General features: G+C 40.8%; 1 protein-coding gene across 8 annotated transcripts in view; it reads left to right on the top strand.

Annotated features, from left to right (window-relative positions):
* The window catches only part of SLC12A4 (solute carrier family 12 member 4), a 50,682-nt gene that overhangs the window by 12,136 nt on the left and 18,432 nt on the right, over window positions 1-20,114 (top strand). For 4 of the 8 annotated variants that reach the window (XR_008825653.1, XM_056360518.1, XM_056360521.1 and 1 more), the window contains exons 2-7: window positions 9,019-9,113; window positions 11,359-11,490; window positions 17,977-18,123; window positions 18,716-18,770; window positions 19,095-19,225; window positions 19,559-19,800. Coding sequence is in view for 7 of the 8 variants with exons in the window: in XM_056360518.1 (XP_056216493.1) it covers window positions 9,019-9,113; window positions 11,359-11,490; window positions 17,977-18,123; window positions 18,716-18,770; window positions 19,095-19,225; window positions 19,559-19,800 (802 nt within the window). In the remaining variant the exon portion in view is untranslated. Of the gene's footprint in view, window positions 1-174; window positions 276-4,681; window positions 5,484-9,018; window positions 9,114-11,358; window positions 11,491-17,216; window positions 17,235-17,309; window positions 17,407-17,976; window positions 18,124-18,715; window positions 18,771-19,094; window positions 19,226-19,558; window positions 19,801-20,114 lie in introns of those variants that run through there. The other 4 variants (XM_056360519.1, XM_056360522.1, XM_056360525.1 and 1 more) reach the window with 4 other exon arrangements.

Genomic DNA, 20,114 nt, shown 5'->3' with positions numbered 1-20,114 from the left:
GAGATTAGAATGGCAGGATTATATCTGTGTCAGTTTAGCTTTCTGTGAGAAACCCTTTTGCTTCCTGAAAGAGATCAGTCCCATTCAACATTGCAGCCAGCAGCCAGTTTGTCAGAGGAGGTAGAAAAAAGTTATGTTGGGAATATGATGCTATGAAATTTGTCCGATCCTCAGGACTTCACAGAGGCGGCATTTACTAAAGCATGTACTAAGAGCAGAAGGAAGAATAATGGTAAACCAAATTACTGAAAATGGCAAAGAGCTATTGCTAAAGGGTAAGTACTTCATGTTGATATTAGTAACGACAAAGGATTACAGTGTTCAGAAACTATCGGTGTATCTTAACTGAAGAATAAAATCATTGTGCTTTCTGAAACACAGGATTAAATCCTTTGAGTTGTGCAGTGTTGGTCAACTTGATTGGTAAAGCTGTTCTCTAATCTAGTTTTGCAAAGTACAGTAGAAGTCTGATATAACTTCACGCGTGTTTATCTAGGGATAAATCAAAGATCTGTGCTTAATTGTACACTTAATTCTGTGCTCTGGTGCAGCCTAACTGTTGCATAGGGTGTTCTGTGGGAAGGCTTTGGCTGTTGCTTTTATGTAGAACACAAACAAGCGCAGCCTTTAAAACTCTGAACTGTTTCGGGGGAACTAATATATTATCAACAATAGACCTTTTTAATTTACTTTTTGGCAAACCTGTGCTTTGTGTCAATTTTGTAGATGCCAAAGCTGTCGCTGATTATAAATATATACGTGATGCCTGTGGTGTAGTGTGTAATGAATTTTAAGTAGTACACCTTTCCTAGTCGGGTTAAGTTCAGTAAAACTCAAAACTTTAATGACAATGTCAGTCTAGCAGTGAAGTACATAATGTTACGTGTTAGTCTGAAATGATGAATGAACACACTATGATCTTAAAATACTCATGAATGCCGGTAGTTTGGCCTTTAAGCTGCAGTTTCTGGTGGAAGCGTGTGTCTGGATGCGGCATGGGGGAGTTCAGTGTCAGTGGGGCTGATAGTTTGAGCCAGTTTCAAACGTAGAGGATCTCTTTGCTGTCTAAAAGCTATCCAGGTGTCTCTCCTCTCACATAGCCTTATTGTTGCGTGGGCTGTTATCTAGTGCAACTTCAGCCTTTATTTCCATAAAATACTGGGTCAGCCTGGAATTTGCAGCTCATGCATCCTGCCACCCTCGGTGAAAAAGACCTGGTAGCCCAAGGTCTTCAAAGTGAACTAGCATTAACAAAATTTAGTTATTTCATTACCAACACCTAGTGTGCAAGTGTGGATGAGTTGTATCAGATGCAATGCTATATTTCCTGTTTTTCCTAATTCTGATGTAAATATAATACTACTAATTAAAAAAAACAAAACCACCCTCCAACACCCCTCCCCAAAAAAAAACCCAAAACCAACCCAACAACCCAACCCACCACAAACAAACCACCAAACCCCACAAACAACTGAACACCTAAACCACCCCAAGCCTAAGATCTTAGTATTTGGAAATATTTTGAGAACTGTTTTTTCTCAGCTTGGAATGTCACTATCAATCTTCTGCTACTGCAAAATAGCGCAGTTCACATTTTCAGTTTTGAAAAAACTGAAGATTAAATCCAAAATCATGACTTTGTTTTTGCATGAAAAAAGTGCTTTGGAAAATAAGGACTTCTTTGTAGCTGAAGTGAAAATAAGTGTTTGTCATTGCCAGATTTGTGATGTCAGGTGCCTGTTCTGCTGCCATCAATGAGTTGGTAATCAGAATTTTCATTTCAGAAATGCTTCCTGTTTCTGGCTACCTGTGTGTTGTCCATGGAGAAACAAACATTTCTAATAGGCTGTCTTTTTTATTATTTTTAAATAAGTTCTCTACTTTGGCCTAAGGATTTTTACTAAGCAATTGAAAGTGTAATTTAAGAAAAGAATCAATATCTGATTTCTGTTTATGAAATTTATGGATAATGATATCTGCAAAAATACATTTGTAATCAAATCAGTTGTTGTAGTCTCCTGAATGAACCAAGAAAGAGGTTTCATAACAGTTCTGAGGGTGAGTAAGGGTTTTGTTTAGCCCAGCCACATGTGAAGAACCACATAAATAAAGTATGTAAGCCAATTTAGAATGTATTTGAAATCAAATTGTCATCTACATGTTTCTCAAGTTATCTTAACCTGAGAGTCTGCTGATACCCTTCAACAATACTCTTGAATGCTTTGCTGCATTGAAGTGTGGAGATACCAGCGTTCTTGGAACTACTAGCAAAAGGCCAAGGAACTTGTTAGGGTTTTCTGTTCTTCAGCAGTGCTCAGTTCTGCAAAACTTTACTGCTGGTGGCAATGAGAAAGCATGCTATCTGAACATAGCACGGCCTTTTTGGAGTTTTATCTCACAATACAAGTGCTCGGGAAAGCAGTATCGTTGTTAACATCTGGAAAGTGCTTTCTCAAGAACTGTGTTAGAACAGTTTCTTTTGTAGAAGCAAACAAACCAAAACCCCAAAGTGTAGTTAAAATGGACATGGACAGCTTTTTCTATTAAAACTTTACCCTTAAGGCTGTGAACAAGTGTCCTCAAAGATAATGTTGTGACTAATAAAGTTACCCGATTATGCAAGGAAGAAATATTCTGCCTGAAAAGAATTTCTGTTTGCAGCAATCCTGTTGTTCCTCTGACTTTTTTTTTCCTCCCTATAGAATACCTATCTTGGGTGTAGTCATTTGCTTCTCGTCTTGTGAGAACAGGAAATGTAGCAAACCTATTTTGGTTTTTTGTGGTCAAAAAAATCAAACTGAATTCTGCCCTAATTACCAGTTGCGTAGAAAGTTGCAGAAGACCTTGACACATGAAAATCTGGAAAAGCATAAATAAATTGGAACGGAACTGGCTAGCTTTCAAAGTAGGATAAATTTTGCATACCTTAAACCATCCATAAATCAGGTTTTTGTTGAAGTTAGAGTCTCTTTAGAGGTAAGTTGCAGCAGGCCGAGATGTGTGTGAAGGAGAGGCACCGCAGGGATCAGCGAACTGAGCCATCCCTTAGTAAAAGGTGCGCCTACACGGTTAGTTGAATATAGCTGCCTCTGTTTAGATTGCTGAAATTAGCTTAAAGGAAGCCCATGCCAACTGCTTGGGTATCACCTCTTAATTTCTAATCTTAGATTCCAGTGTTATTGGTAGATGAAATATTACAAGTACAATTTTTATTTTTTTTAATAGTAAAAAAGTAAGAGTAAATAATGTTCTCTGTGCATGAAAATAGCTCAGTGTGTGTCCCTAGCTATCACAGGCTTCGTGGCCAGTGATGCTTGTAAAATAGTGTGTGAATAACAGAAAAAAGTGGTGTTAGCTCCTACACAGTCAATTTCATTACAGTTGTGGGTTTTTTTTTTTTTTTTACTGTGGTGTACACAGAGGAGTCTGTACGTGCATGGTACAATTACAAGTGAGGTAGTAACCCGTATGCTGCTCCAGAAATTCAATTACATTGAGGGGAGGAGTGTTGGGCTGTCCTTTGAGTTGGTTTTCTAGTAAATATCTGCTGTTTGTTAGTTACAGAGAGGTAAATAAACCAATGCATTTCTTTGTCAAGCCTAGCATTTCACTTCTAATTCTGATTTGTGCTCTGGTTCACCCTAAAGTTCTTTAAAGATATTTAGGCCCTCAGTTAAGATTTAGCTCTTGATATTTCGGGCAGGGAGAACGATGGCAACTCTACATGCCATGGCCACAGGCTGTAGCCATATCTGGAGCTTTGTCCAGCATACCTGCCTAGCCAAGCATGTCTGAGGGTCTCTGCGTTCCTCTTGAGAGGCTTAGCATGGAGTAGGTACCCCACCAACTTGGTGTAATTATCTCAGGCATATATGCTTGTGAAAGCCAAGCGGTGTAAGTTTGTTATCAAAGTTCAGTCCTCCTGGGAATCTTTATTTATTTTTTTTGAATATGTTTTAAGCCTTACCACAGCTCAGTTAGCATTACTCTGTTTTTCACTTGTTATCTGTGCTGTGTCCGTCTGGGCTTTCGGCATGCCCTAACTTGTCAGCTAGGTAGAGCCTCCCTAACAACTAGGTGGGCGTCTCTCTGAGTTAATCGTGTCCAAATGGAAAGATCTAAAGTTGTTGTAAGATGCGCTTATTTCCACTTACTGAACTGAACATGATGAAGTAGGGGAGTGGTGGTTTTCTTTAAAGGAATTCAAAAACTGACAATAAAGGAGAATAAAACCTGGACAGGCTGAGTCATGCAGCCATTCCTGCCACCTTCTCACAGGGATGAGTATTCTCTTAGTAGTCTGGCTGAGCAGAGTTTATCACTGTGAAGCTTCCTGGTCTTTCTTTCCAGTAGTCTCGCTGTGCCTCATTGTTCAGCTTTTATTTATCCTCACTAATCTCTGTTTCTTATAGTTACTTTCATATACATGTTTTGTTTGTAATTCTCTCTAAATTCCGGTTTTCATCCCTCAAGTTACTGAAGAAAACACAATGGCTTGCACAAAGACCTGCACTTGGCATGCTGAAGCAGCAGAACTGTGTCTCTCTGGCCTAATATTCTTCCAGAAGGAAAGCAGTGACATGAACACTGTCCTCTGTGTTACTAATCTTTTTTTCTTTTCTTTTTTTCTTGTAAAGTAAAGACAACATAAACTTTTTGGAGAACAACAAAAAACCAGTCAGTAGAATATCTGCTACAGTTTTGCCTCAGTCTTTTTTCTTGGCAATGAGATGAAAGTTAGGCAAAAGTTTGGACATCCATTTATTGCTTTTATTCTGTCTCCTGGGCTTGTGTGTTTGCGTGTGTGGGAGTATGCATGCTTAAGAGTTTTAGGTTTTGTACCGTGGACCATCTTTGATATTTTATGGAACTCAGGTGATCCACACGACGATGAACTTCGTTCTACAGACGTGTGTCCATACCTGAGTAGGGGAGCTCTAAAATGTTCAGGGAGCTGTGGTGGAGATGTTTAGATCAACTGTATAATTGTAGTGGTGGCCGCAAATAGAATTCTTTGGTTTGGAAGAGAACTGGTAGCACTCAGAAATAAAATGCCTTAATTATTGAAAGATAACAAAGAATGAAAGAATGAGAAGAATGAAACAAGTGGAAAGGAAACATTAACCTACTTGGAATATAGCTTGCCTGTCTCAAAAATTGGGATTAATTAGGGACTAAGGCAAATAAACTATTCTCTGTTGCAGAGGTGTATAGCTCGCTCTTTAAGAAATGTTCCTTCCAAAACAATCTTGCATGAGGAAAACTAACACCACATAGCTACTGTCCAAGACCAAAGACTTGATAACTAAAAATGTGGAAAACTGTACGCATGTCACAAGATGGTGCTTGCCCAGGAGACTTCATGCTTCAGAATGTAAACTGTCCTCGTGTGAAGCTGGGGCAAGAATTCCCCGGAGTAGCTTTCCGAGGCCACCTCCGCTCTCTTCCAAAACTGATGGAGAAAACAAGCTCTTCCCATGCAAGTAAGTCTCTTTGAAGCTGCTGGTATTGCTCATTGGCAGATGGAATATACTAGACAAATCCTTTATTGCAGTATGTATTATATACTATGCTTTTTATTCTGTTTTATCAAAGTACATTTGTGGAGGAAATGGTCATCTGCCATAGTTTTTACTCATGAAATTGCAAACAGAATATGGAAAGAGGGAAAATGAGACGAACACTTTGACGATGTGATTTAGGATGTGTCTGAAAAGGAGATTGCACCGAATGTGCAGCTGTGATGAAGGTGGTTTTGGCTATCATTTAATTAGCGGTATATAACTTAGCAGTGTAGTACTCCTCTTGAATCAGCACACATCTCTGCAGCAATCAGTTCTACGTGTTGGTGAAGTTAAAACAGGGTATCACTGTAAAGAACTTGAATATGAAATTATGCTCCTTTGCTTCCTGTTGAAAGTGTTCAGTGCTTGAGGGGGATTTAATGCAGCGCTTCATTGGATCGGTAGAATCATACAGTTTGAAAATTCACTTTTTATTTTTGCATTGTCCGCAGTAATTAACAATCTGTACAGACTTTCAGGATAATGGAGCTAGTGCCGTGAATGTGGTAAAAAGCCAGCTCTATTTCTCTGTTACCTGAACTTCCTTTCCATCGAGAAGAAAACGTGCCCTAGCAATTGCAAAAACAATATTCTCTTTCCAATGACTAGTTGTACTGATTTTTCTATTGCAGTTTGCTTTGTGTGGGCTTCCTGTGTGCAGGAAGATGTATAGAGCAAGCTCACCAAGGAAAAGTCTTAATGGGAAGGAACTGGGTGATGCTTGAGGAAGCAAATGGAGAATGGAGAGGAGTTGGAAGTTGGAGGGGGGAGGGGAGGCGAGGGGAAGAGAGAGAGCATGCTTCTGAAGAGACCAATTGCGAAAAATTTAATGCAGTTAAAATGAAGATGCATATGAAAAATAATGCCAATTAACATGAAGATTCATCTTAAGTCACTGGTCTTTGTCAGGCTCAGAGGTGGTACAAAGTAATCTTTCTGAACTCTAAGGGTAGGTTATACCAATGCCGGTAATGAGAGGCTTTGCATTTTGAAGGAGCAGAACAATTTTCATCTTATATAAAAATCTGAGATTGAACGTATGAGTTATCTTGACAACAGTGTGATTTTATACATAAAAAGCATGAGAGTTTCTGTAAGCATTACAAGTAAAGGAATGCCCATTATACTTTTTTGAGGTAGTGGTAAGCTGCTTCTGTAAGGTAAAGTTGCTGACGGAAGAGCAAGGAAAGCTAAGACAGCAAAGAACTGATTTCAAGATCACTCAGTGATTTAAACAACAACAAAGAAAATACTTTGATTTTTTTTTTTCCCCCAAACATTCAGTTACCAGAGCTAGTATATAGGAAATGAGAAAACAAAACAAAATTACTCATGAACTTGGCGGTGTTTGGTAAGTGCAATGATGAGAAGATAAGGTATAGACCAGAGTCTTGAAGAATCCAGTAGGCACTATTTCTGTTGATGTTGTCGTTATCATTTGCAGCTGTGTCCAATTCAATGAGTAACACCTGGATGGCCAATAATTCCATTTCCTCAGCAAAAATCACAAATTTACTTCAACCACAGAAGGACAGAATGGACTGTGGCATGGCTTATAATACATACTGCAATAAAATCGCTCCTGTCTGCGTCTCCCGCCAATGTAGACCCAACAAATACAGCAAGCAAGTAGTTTTTGCGGCTTTTTAGTAAATATTTACCTTTGCTGAAGTTGATAACTATTTTGATGCTGTGTTGCTAAGCTTGCTGATGTTTTTCTAGTTGTGCACAAAATTCTACACCGTGCAGCGATGTGAACATCTCTTGCACGTTGGTGGGGTCAGCAGATCAGCCAAGCTCACTTGTGCAAGGCAGCTGCTCAGTAACGTGTTGGTGTTGCCAGAGCTGTGAGAAAAGCGACAGGCACGCAAGCACAGTAGACCGCTATCTGCAAATATTTTTGGTCAGCTAAGTGTTTACTTCCAGAAGCTTAAAAAGACCTCTGTTGCTTGTGAAGAATGTTTTTCCAACAGTTGTGTTCAAAACACTTGTCAGCAATTCCCAGCAAGTTGTGTTCCTTCCCGTGTTCCCTTCCTGTCAGTAAGAGTAGTACTGAACTTTCTCATCCTTTTTTTGCTTGTAGCAGTTACTTTTGTAACAGTGTGGCATATGCTGACCACTGGGTGTGGGGAGGAGTCTTCTCTTTGCCCGTTAGGTTCATTTTGGAAGTTGATTCAGATTGCAAAATGGAGAGGTACTTTCACTTCAGTTACATTAATTTAGTGCAGCCTTGTTGTTTACCTTAGTCACTGAAAATATACACCAAAAAATTCAGCTGTTCAATATCTTGCTTTTTATGTATTCAGTGTACAATACTACTTTTAACTTCCAGTATTTTCATTTGAGATAATAATCTTTTTTTTAATTTTCAATTTCTTTAGTGCTTACTTTTTTTTGTAAATGGAAAAAAAAAGTATTCCTTGGATTAATCATTTTTTAAGGAGATACTCTTGGAGATCTCTTTAGTTTGTATTGGCTGAAAGAGCAGGGAGTGAAGAGTTACAGGCGAAAGAAAGGAATTTTTGTTTTTCAAGCAGAGTGTAATGGGAGTCATAGGTCTGAGAACTTCTGAATACTGGAATCAACTTCTTGCTTTTTTTTTTTTTCCTCCTCCAGAGCTTATTTTACACTATAGTGCCCTTATGTGTTTTTGGTTTTGTGAGTTGTTTTTTTTGTTTGTTTGTTTGTTTTGTAAGCTACTACTTGTTACAAACAGCTCCACTGATCTTGGATGTAATTTTTTTTTTTAACATTGTTAATTGCATATGTGAATGCTTTGCTTTTGCTATACCTGATGTTAGGTTTTAACTTAAAAGCATAAAAGGAGTCTGAAGAATGCAGTCTAAATGTTCAAACTACAATAAAGGGTAAAAGCATCTTGAAGTGAGCACGTTTGATGTTTAGGGTTAGTGGGCATGGTAAAAACCCAAGCAACAGCAAAACACCAACAGCAAAAAAAAGAAGGGGGAGAGGGAAGGGCTTTGGTCGATTTTTACCTGTATTGTAATAACAGAATCTAGTCTTTGAATGCTCAGGGTTACTAAATCTACTTAATCTGTTTGAACGTGCTGCTCTAAATTTGCGCTTAGTGTTAGTAGTGATTTGTAAGTGCATGAGAATTGACCTGTTGCTTGTCACTGTTCTATGTAAGAGATGGTTTGAAAAGGGAATGTTAGAGAATAATGGTACAGATAGTGTTATAGCTGTGAGAGTACCTGTAAATTTTTCTTTGAGGTGACTTTTTTTTTTCCTATGAAAATGGAGGATTAGAAATAACTCTATTTCTGTTTCTAATACCAGAGTAACACCTCCAATATTGAGAATGTTGCATAACTTCAGACACTGAAAAGAAACAGATTCAGTTGTCCAAACAAATTTATTCCCTATGGTTTTTGTCAAGGTTACAACGTCTGTCTTTCTGCACTTACCAAAACCTGCTTTTTTTTCTTTGTAGGTCATGGCAACCATAAGGAGAACAGTCCTTTTCTGAACAGTTCAGAAGCTGGCAAGGGAGGTGATTACTATGACAGAAATCTGGCCTTGTTTGAGGTAATTTCCGTTTTTTTTTTACTTCTAATGTGATTTGTGATCTTCCCAGATGGGAGGATTGAGCACATGGTATGAAGTGGAAGAGAGCATTGCAATGCTCCAGGCGGTGGGTCAGTACCTGAGGTGCCTGGTTCTCACTGCGGGACAGATCTAAAAGCCATTGGTATGGTCAAGGGTGTGTCTACAAAGTAAAAAAAAAAAATAAAATAATGGCAACACAGGTGATCTGAAAATTTAAACAGTGAAGCTGTGGCACTGTGGGCTAATTGGTATGGAAAACAAGCATGGGCTTGTTCCCTGTGTTGAGAAGGGCTGTGTTACTCTGTAGGAAAGTGCCTAAATTCAGGTGCCCAGGCTAGCCTGGGTATCCTGCGTTACAGCTGCAGCATGTAGGTGAGCCTGGGTATCCTGCATTACAGCTACAGTGTATCGTAACACCTGTTTCTCTCCCATGTGCTTTTTTGTGGGTTTCTATCTGTTGTCTGAGAGACCAGTAGGCAGAGATACCCCGTGTGGTAGAAGAGCTCAGGTATTGTGCCCACTTGGACTGTGAGGCAGAGGTATGACTGTTTGCACGTGGAAGCAGAGAGGACCAGGCTGCCATGTGGGAAGCCAGCTGGAGCCACACCAAGTCCAGCAGAATCCTCCTCTCCACCCTCCCCTCACTGGCACTGCATTAAGTGCCAATATATTGTGGTGCATTAAGACCAATTATTAATTCTAAAATATTTAATTCCAAAAAAATGTTTTCAGAAACTCAGGTGCTGCGGAGTGGCACAGAGTGTCACAGTGTGTGGCTCTGCAGCTGCTTTCCAGCTGGGCTGCCTCTGAGTTACAGCTGCACAGCAATGCTGGCAACAGGCACCCCGTGTTTCCCATTCTGGGAACTCGGCATGGGGCAGCCTGAGCTGGCTGTACACCCTGCCAGGCTGGCGCCTGCAGAGTTCAGCTGTGTGGCGTAGAGCCTGGACAAGTACAACTGACCTGCTGCTAAACGGGAACTTACTGTGGAAATGCTGCAACCATGTTTGCAGGCGGTGTGGTAGAGCTAAAAGACTTGGAAGCATGGTGCCAGCTGGGCTGTCTCCTCCCTCCGAGGCACAGTAAATCTGTGGTCAGGTTAAACTCTCTTGTAGGTCATGGATTGCTGGTCATTTGTGGCTGCTGCTAGTCACACACCTGTCTCTTTCATGAGCAGTAACACAGCACCACAGCAGTTCTGCAGGCTCTTTCTGTGGTACTAAGGAGAGGGAGGAGTGTGCTGAAGGCCATGCTGCTCAACTGAACGGGAGGCGTATGTTGCCTCGACCTCTGCCTGGCAGGAGCTGTAATTAGGTTTTCAAAGATGTGAACTGCAGATCAGATCAGAGGACACAGTAAGAAAAGGGGTGCTTGGCTCATGGCATCTGTTTAGCCATTTGGGGTCAGTTTCTGCATAGGTACAAAGTACATAACGCTACTGATACTACCAGTAACTGTAACAAAAGGTAGGATAAAACTCCAGATAGTGAAGTCTTTCTTAATTGGTTTGTATTTCCTGTGTAGAACATTGTTTCTGATTACCATGCACTACCTACTGTGCAATTAGATGTGTAACAAATTTTAACTCCAGAGAGAAAGGAGAAAGAAATTTTTTCGTTCTTTTTTTTTTTTTTTTTTTTCTTTTTTTCTCCTTGAACTTACTTTCAGCAAGAGAGGTTGACTGGAATGAATGTAAAGGTGTGAGGCCTCTGTAGTTGTGGCTTTTGGGATTTCAATCTAGAGCCACATGAATTAGATGACATAGTTTAAAAAATGTAATAAAATTATCAGAGTGCATGCATGCCTACAGTGACCGCAGTTTAATCACTAAATCTCTGATTTGTTTGGCAACCCGACCTTTTTAAAAGTGTATCTGTTGATGTAAGCTGGCATTAGAGACACATGCAAGGTACACATTCATTTTCTTAGAGTCCCAAGGCTCAAACTTCTGGATTGTTCTAACTCATGCCTTTCAGTGCCTAAAGAGAAGGATGTACATGGTGCAGAGCTGTTGGTGTAACCTTTTCCTGTCAGGGTTGCCCTCCTCTCAGAAGATTACATCCTCTCATCAGTGGTTCAGACACAGTGAAATATTCTGTCATTCCCTGGATGATTCTTCTGTGTACTGCCCGGCAGCCTCGGGCATACCAAGGCAGACGTGACCCCGGCCACTCTTCATAAATGCTGTGAATTGCAGAAGCTGACTTGTTGTCTTCTTCCACAGGAAGAACTTGATATACGACCAAAAGTGTCATCTCTGCTTGGCAAGTTGGTCAACTACACAAATCTTACCCAAGGTGTTAAGGAACATGAAGAAGCTGAAAGTACTGATGGCTCGAAGAAGAAAGTATCAAAAGTAAGTAAAGATTCTCTCCGTGCCAGCTGTTGGGCGGGATGATCGCCGCTGTGATGGTTGGGGAGCTCGACTTCTTTCTGGTTTACCGTAACCTCTGTCAGGAGCCACACAGTGTGAAGAGGTAGCACAGAACTCTGTAGGTAACCAGATGTTGCCAAAGAATTGGGCAGATATAGTGGTTAAGCGGTACAGTGCAGTTACGTACACTTGGTATGCATTCAGATAAGGAGGACAGGCTTTTAGTGGTGCATTGAATAAACAACAGAACACCCCCAACACCCCCCACCCCACCCCCCCAGTTTTTTCTTGGTGCTGTTTTAGTTGCCCAGCAGTATCTGACACATCTCTACAAGCCTGGTAGGTATGACACAGGACTTACAGGTGACAACACCCTTCTGGAGTGGTGGGTGGAGGTCAGATTGGACACCCTGGGGCAGCCGGAGTCATTCTGGTGTTAGGCACTTCAGCAACTGCCTTCTGCCCCAAAGGATCAGCATTCAGATGGGTAGCCCATTTGGGCTGGCCTTGTAATAACTAGGGAGAAGGTGGGGTTTGATTGTTGGTAGTTAGATTTCTATCAGGAGAGTTATGTTCTAACTGCTCTCCTTACTGCTCTTGGCGGTCTGGCAAGTGTTTCACTTAACAATAAACCCTCAAGTGGTATGGTTGCATTTTATGGCACCTGCATACCTGTCAGTTTGCTTGGAAGTTCTGTCAAAACAAACTTTTCCAAAAAGCTAAGATAGCACTTGAATTCTGCAGATTTTATAGTATTTCCCTGTCAAAGTTTGAGCCGTTTCAGAAAGAGATGGCAGTGATAATGTTGAAAAACAGCACATTGTTCTCAAGGAGAATGGCTGTTACCCCATGCTGAATGCTGGATTCCAGCTCCCTTACGCTCCAGTTCCTTACTCTGCATGGTTTTACACGGGGGGTTAACAAAGTCGTTCAGTCAACACAGAGCTTGACATTCGGTTTTATCTGAGACCACGTGCACTGAAGTGCTGTAACATTGTGGTTAATATGACATCATTACAAGAAGGAGTAAAGGTCATCTGGGTGCAGTAACTGCGTTCTGGTACTCTAAGCTTACATTAAAAAAGTGAAACTTTTTAATTGTGAGTTTCTTTTGTGTGGTCCTTGGTATTACACTAATCACTGAGTCCATCCAAAGTTTTTGCCTTTGCATTACTAATATGAAATGTCAGCTGCAGCTCTGTTTTGGCATGCTTTTGGTGGGAATAATGTCAGGCATCAGCTGTTAATACGGTGTTATTGCATATTCTAAAACAATTTTCAGCCTCTTAATATCAAAAGCAGATTGATTATTACCCTAACAAAGATAGAATGAAGGGGGATAGATACGATAGGTACAGTCCTTACTATTTTGAGAAAGCTCTGATCACTTCTGCTGTTTATTTCCTTCGTAATTGCCTGACCAGAATACCTGGGTAAGATGCAGTCTAATCAGAAAGCTAGTCACTTACTTCCCTGTTGAAGAATTGGGAGAATTTGGTGATGGTCTGTAGTGTAAAATTTTTTAAAGTAAAGGTGGTAGAGCTTTGTAGGGTGAAAATGGGGCAAACGACAGGAAACAAGACATTTTAAAGCCCTGGTAGCGTAATATGTAAGGTATGGGTTTAATATTTCTACATCTTGGTATGATTTCTTCAAACACTTGCATATTTTCCAACTGTTCAGCACCATAAAAAAGGGCTGTTGTCCTTGTTAAAGCTATGCTTCTGTGGCAGAGTAGACTTCAGGCTTAATACGTGGGTAGTCCTGAATTACGCTTTCCCGTGTCCCAGAAATGTGTGTTTGCAGACTTCTCAGATGTTTTTTGTAGACTGGGCTGGGTAACCACTCCAAAAGTGACAATATCAATCTGTGTTAATATCTCTATATTTTCTGTGTAAACACTGCAGTTTCCTTAAGTGAATCTTGGCCGAGCATGTCTGTCACTGAGATAAATTACCTCAGCTGCAAAATCGTAACTGTAGTTTGCAGTATTTCTCCCTCTCTTGCCATAAGCAATATGTAATTTTAAGTATCTTTTAGAATATAAGAAGGTTGAATATGACCTTGGTCAATAATTATGAACATTAAAACCAGGAAATTCAAAAGCAGTAACTGCACAACGCTATGGATTGAAGGTATCCGGACACCATGCAAATGGGATTCTTCTACACATTTGCTTTTGATCGTCTTTGAAGCATAAATCAATGCGCTGCTGTTACTTTACCCTTCCCGTTTGACCATTAGCACGGAAGCATGAATATCCACCCCAGCACGACAGCAGGTTCTGTTTTTAAGTGCCGGCATTGTTAACTGACTCACTGCTGAGTGCAGTACTGGGTGCGCTCAGCAAATAGGTACCCAGCCAGCGTGACAGCAGGTGAGCTGCTCGTCCTGATGTGTCACCGACTGGAACTGGCATCTCATAGACAAGAACTGGAGCAAGGAGGGTGAGCAGACTCTAGACCTGGTATTCAAAAATGGAATGAAGAAAGCAGCTCTTTCAGTAAATGACTAATAAAATGCTCCATCCGAACAGGTAGGGCAGGTCTCTCAGTGAATACCTTTTCATGACCTAGCGCACCCTCGCCCACCAAATCATGTCCCTTCAAGTGACAGAAATCCCCACCCAAAACCAAACCAACAAAAAACCCAAACCAACCAAAAAACACACACAGACAAAAAAAGAGATGAGGCAGTTGTGTGTACATGAAGTGATCAAATCTCTGAGGGGCAGGTATCGAAAAAATGAGATCTTTATTTGGAAGTTTAAGCTCAAAGGCCTAGGGAATGATGTGCTTCAGCTTGTGGGGATCGTTGTTGTCAGCACCTGCTCTCTACAGTGACAAGACCAAAAGAGACCTGAACATTTCCACAAGTCTGGAAAACGCATTACGTGGCTATCCCCCTTCTAATCTCTTGGAGCAATTGTTGCAGAGTTTGTGGCAGATGCAAATGAAGATAAGGACAGTTTCAGTGCAAAACAGCTTAGTATAAATATACTTCCCTGTTTCAGCATTCCCATTAAAGATTTTTGATAGTGGCATTCTGTATTAGGTACACATCAGACAAAATTGATGCTACTCCATGTAATAGGGTAGAAACTGGGTTGCTTTTTATCTTTTCTATATACAGTTTTGTATTAAAGCACTTAATGGTTATGGTGCTGTAAAAATATCCCCTTCTCATGATGGAAAAAATTAGATTAACTATTTTAGTTTGTGTATCTTCAATAAGGCAGTTCATTTCTGTGCTGCTCTCTGTCCTCATGCTACAGAGCAACCGTAAGAGCTGTCATTACTGATCAATGTCCCTGAGCCCTGCAGCCAAGTGCTTTGATAACCTATCACGCTGGCACAATGGAAACGGTGTCCTTCAGACTCAGATCAATATTTGTATCAATTATGTGTCTGCAGCTGATTAAAGTGAATCTGCATCACTGACGTTTAGGCTGGTTTCGAGATTTTTCAGTCCCTTCTGTCTAAACCAGCGTTCTTCATAATGTCTTTGTGTTTTATTTCCTTTGTGCAGCACGGGGTGTTACCTTTTTTTCATTTGGTACTGTTGAGACTGAACAGAACATCCTTATTTCAGATTGCGTTCCCTTGAGACTTCAGCGCTGGTTTAGTGTCACTTACCGTAAGATGCTATAAAAAAGGGTCGAGTCGCTGCAGCTTACTGGTGTTAAATATCTCTGTGAACAAGCCTGGTTCAAGTAGTGTTTGTGGATCATTCTTTCATACCCGTATTTTTATTTCTGCAGGGTAGGAAAATCCAGAGTAAATGCTTATGCCCGAGGTACACTTAGTAACGCTGTGGCATGGGTTTTGTCTGCGGGCAGGCGCTTACGCATTGCCAAGGCTGCGCTGCTCTGCAGTAGTCTCAGCTGTCCAGCTCATGCACAATTTCTCTTCCCCTGTGGCTGGAGTTAGCGCGTAACTGGATCTGCACGAGAGGCCACTGCAGAGGGAAGGGGAGGATATGATGAACACGGGAGCAAAGCTGCAGGGACCACACAGGGCAGAAGATAGGGAAGAGCTGAGCTCAGGTGAATTCTTGTGCGAAGGAGGCAGGTGTTGGGAGGTGAGGTTTCAGCCTGCCCTTTACACACCCGCTTTGATAGCGTTTGGAAGACTGTTGTATCAAATACATGACTGTGCTCCACTTGCTTCCACTTGCTTCTCCTGTGTAGGAGCAGTAGGTTGGGCTTTTTTCCTTTCCCAGATGCCAGTTGTGACAAACTCTTAGAAACACCCTTACCTCTGAGGCACCCACACATCTGATAAATTCACTTGACGCTGGCTGCTGGGTTCAGAGGTGTTGAGAGGGAGTGGCTGACAGGTGAGTGGTCAGATAGATGCTAAAATTATGTGGAATGTCTCTTTAAGAAGGGCAAAGAGTACATCAGTGTGACGGTGGGAAGCCCTTAGGCAGGGCAAAATCTGCCCAGTGCCAGACTACACCATTTAGTCCTTTCTCAGTGTTTATGCAGTTGGGGACACGAGGTGAATCAGATGAGGGTGTTAGCATCAAAAGTATCTGAACCTTCCCTTCTCCAGGAAGCAGGTACACTAGAAATACTACTCTGAGAAGGTCCTCCTTTGCTGTAGCACTGGAGCAACTAATTTACAAATCCTTACCTTACCCTGATCAGGATACTTATGTCCAGGTGTCATTTCTGGATCAGAAGGCGACAGTTCCTTTGGTCCTTAGGCGTAACCTCGGCAAAGCCGATCAGGTTTGCTCTGCGGGTTGGTAATTTCTGTACCACTGGCTGGTGATGTTTCAGGGATATTTGTGCTGTGGCAGTGGGACAGCCGAGTAACAGCTCTCTGGCCCCGTGCTGGTGGGTCTTGCAGGGTGAGGTTGCTGCAGACTGTCGCCCCCCGGTTCTGTTGTCCAGGTCACTTCAGGCGGTTCACCCGAGTTGGAGGGTGGACGGGAAGGTCTGGGTGACCCGAGCTAGCTTGAGTCACACAAGGAATTCAGAGCTGACTTCCTGGCATTCCTAACAAAGAACTGTTCAGCTCATGTTCTCTTAGGCACAGTTTTCTTTCATCTCCGGCAGGGCAGATTCCTAATGCAGGTGGGGACGTTTTGAACTCTTAACATGTAGTTGCAAGTTGAAGCACTTAAATTCCTAGGTTGCTTATTTTGACCTGGTGATCTTATGACCATTTCATTCTTCCAGGATTTTGCTTTGTGTAATAAAATATACTCTTGATTTAATCTTAGGTAACTAAATTCTTCCATAGTGAAGAGAGGGTGAGAATAAAGTTTTTGACAGCTGTTTTACTGCTTACAGAGTAATATGCTTGTCTTAAGTACTTTGGCTTTTGTTTCATGAATAATTTATCTATAAGGGTGCATGTAATCTGTTTGTTTTTGCATTTAGTTAATGCCCTGTGGAAGCAAGTATGAGCAAGTGTGGTCACCTCCCTATAATATCCTTCTCATTTAGATGGTTGTTCATGGGTTTCTTTAAATGCTGTCTATCTGTAATATGTTTTGGAATTTTTATTTATAGGAGGTTTATATAGAGTAATTATAGAAAGGTTTATTTATAGGAAGAGGTATGAAAAGAGACGAGCCTTTGAGAAGTTACACTCTCTATTCCCACTATGTTTCAGCCCTTTGGATAATTTGAAATGCAAAAGAAAACCTCAGAAATTAAAAGCAATGAAATGCCTTGGCAGGAAACCACAGAGATTCGGGACTGCTGATGCCAGGTGTGCCAGCGCAGGGAACGCTTCTGTATTCCCTGAACTAACCCCCTACCAGTGGCGTTCTGATAGCAGTGTTTTGGGTCTGACTGTCCTCTGACCATCACTGTTAGGGCAAAGGAGAATTCTACAGGATACTACGTTGAATGCCAGTCTTGTGCAGTTCCTGTGAAGTCACGTAATTAAGTTGTATTTTCTTGGTCACTGTCAAAAGTAATTCAGAGTCTGATGTGAACATTAAACATCAGAAAAGTTAGAATAATGTGTTTTAGGTGGTATATATAATGTGGAAGAAAATACATGATCTATGTCTCCAGATTGCTTCCAAATGTGTATTACAACCATAAAAGTAAGTTTTCCATGAAACTAATCTGTAAACTCTGGGGAATAGGGTGGCATCTACCTTACTTGCGGTCTGCAGCACTCTGCAGGCTGCATACTAGAAATTCTGTGGTTCTACAATAAAACAAATACATATATGTTCTGTTGTTACTAATTGGTGTTAAATGCTGAGTATAATTACTTCAAATGTGAAGAGGTGATAGGGTCAGCATTTTGTTCAGAAATTCGTGGGTTTGGAGCTTGCTTCATGTTTTGTGGAAGTCCAGCACAATAGTATTGTTGCGTGCCTACCTAATGTTTCCCAGTTTTCTACCATTTGAAAAATGGAGGTTGTAGGTGTTTTTTAGCTGTGCTTTGAATCATTCTAGTTAATGAATGTCCATGATTTTATTTTTTTTTTTTTCAGTCACCCAGCATGGGCACCCTGATGGGGGTGTATTTACCATGCATGCAGAATATCTTCGGGGTTATTCTCTTCCTTCGGCTGACTTGGATGGTAGGAATGGCTGGAGTTCTTCAGTCGTTCCTGATTGTATTACTTTGCTGCTGTTGTGTAAGTATATAGGTAAAATAATAACGTGATGTAACCTCTGTGAAACAGTTGAGAAACTTGGAGAGGCTGCATTGTAGATGCATGTGTAAAGAAAAGCCAGCTTTATGCTAGACGCTTCTATGTTTGCAGCCATGTGATTTTGGGTTTTTCTTTTTTTTTTTTTTTTCTTTGCTAGTATTTCTAAACTGCCAAACTGTATCTAGTGTAGATATAGTCTTAAAAATAGTGTTTGTTTAGCAAACGGCTGTTTTCTGTGCCTATGCCAGCGCATGGCTGCCTCTTTTGCTGGACTAGCCAGTGGTGGAATTTCAGCTCTGCAGATGGAGGGCCACCTGCCGCCTTTTATCTTGCTTTGTCTGCGGACATCCATTACTTGACCTGATAAAGCGGCGGTCATTTCAAGCAGAATTCTCAACAGCTTGATGATGAAACTCCTGCTACCCTTATTTTCTTTTAGATAATGACTTGTCAAGGTGGAATAAATAGAAACATTGTATCCTATAGGCAGCGGCAGCTTTACTTTATCAAGAAATAAGTTACTTTTTAAAAAATGATGTTGACACAATTGTTTTCTTTTCCTTGTTTTCCCCAGACTATGCTTACAACCATATCAATGAGTGCTATTGCCACCAATGGTGTTGTTCCGGGTAAGTGTAATTAGCAAACTTCTCATTTGTGTTTAAGAAGAAAAAAAAAAAATGTTATAAGCTGTTAATGTGGTTTTATTCCAGATAAATTTTTTAAGCCAAGATACAAAGCCTGAACTCACATTAGTGTTTCTTCTTTGTGTCAACTAGTCTAAATATTAATTTATTTGGTTTTTAGTTCCCCCTTTGCTAACAAAAAGATACTTCAATTGAACCCCTAAAAAGCAGATATACAGTGTATAATTTTGTTGTATTCTTGTTGTGAAATTTTGCAATTTATAATAAATAAATGATAATTTTACTCTCATTTTTCTTGTTTCGTAGCTGGTGGCTCCTATTTCATGATATCCAGGTCGTTGGGCCCAGAGTTTGGTGGAGCTGTAGGGCTGTGCTTTTATTTGGGAACAACATTTGCAGGAGCAATGTATATCCTTGGTGCCATTGAGATTTTATTGGTGAGTAGTGCCAGAGTAGTCCTGCTTTTAAGGCAAATAGCATATAGAAAATACCCCACCTATATATAACAAAATAAAAAATAAATAAGGAAGTAGTATTCAGTCAAAGACACAAGCTCATCATTGCTAAACATGGCTCAGTTGCACTAGTGAAACAGAATGGGCTGTTACGTTATCCCTTGACTTTTCCTCTAAACTGTAGGTTCCTGGTGAAAAGCATGTTGCAAATTGGAAAGCAGTTTACATTTCTAGTATAGGTACAATATCGCTGCAGTAATATAGACAGAGTCCTGTTCCTGTGTCCCTTCAGCTTGCTTTTTCTTCTTCTTTCAGACATACATTGTGCCACAAGCAGCAATCTTTCATCCATCCGGGGCACATGATGCATCCAGTGCTATGCTGAACAACATGAGGGTGTATGGCACTGTGTTCCTCATCCTGATGGCAGTGGTGGTCTTTGTAGGCGTGAAATACGTTAACAAATTTGCCTCCCTCTTCTTGGCCTGCGTAGTAATATCCATCCTGTCCATTTATGCTGGAGCTATCAAGTCCATCTTTGATCCACCTGCATTTCCGTGAGTAATGTTTCTGGATGGGGACATAGCTTTGCCTACGTGTCTGGAACGTGGGGTTCAATGGAAGTTACTCAAATCTTGTGCCTAATATGTTGTCAAGCTACCTTTTTTGTGAATTACTTCAGATTTTTTTAAGCTGTTTGTAGTGACAGCGGTAGTATTCCGCATAAGCTCTTGGAATAGCAGTTTCTTAGGGTAAAATGAATGTATTATTACATTGTTTAACTGTTTGGGTAAAATGAAGTCTCGTGGTGAGTATACAGACTGATGGAGGCTGATGTTTCTCTGCTTCCTGCAAAGACAATCCAGTATCT

Source organism: Falco biarmicus, chromosome 15, assembly GCF_023638135.1.
Source record: "Falco biarmicus isolate bFalBia1 chromosome 15, bFalBia1.pri, whole genome shotgun sequence".
Taxonomy (NCBI): Eukaryota; Metazoa; Chordata; class Aves; order Falconiformes; family Falconidae; genus Falco; species Falco biarmicus.
The sequence above is the reverse complement of the archived record's forward strand: the minus strand, read 5'-3'. Positions and strand labels throughout refer to the sequence as shown.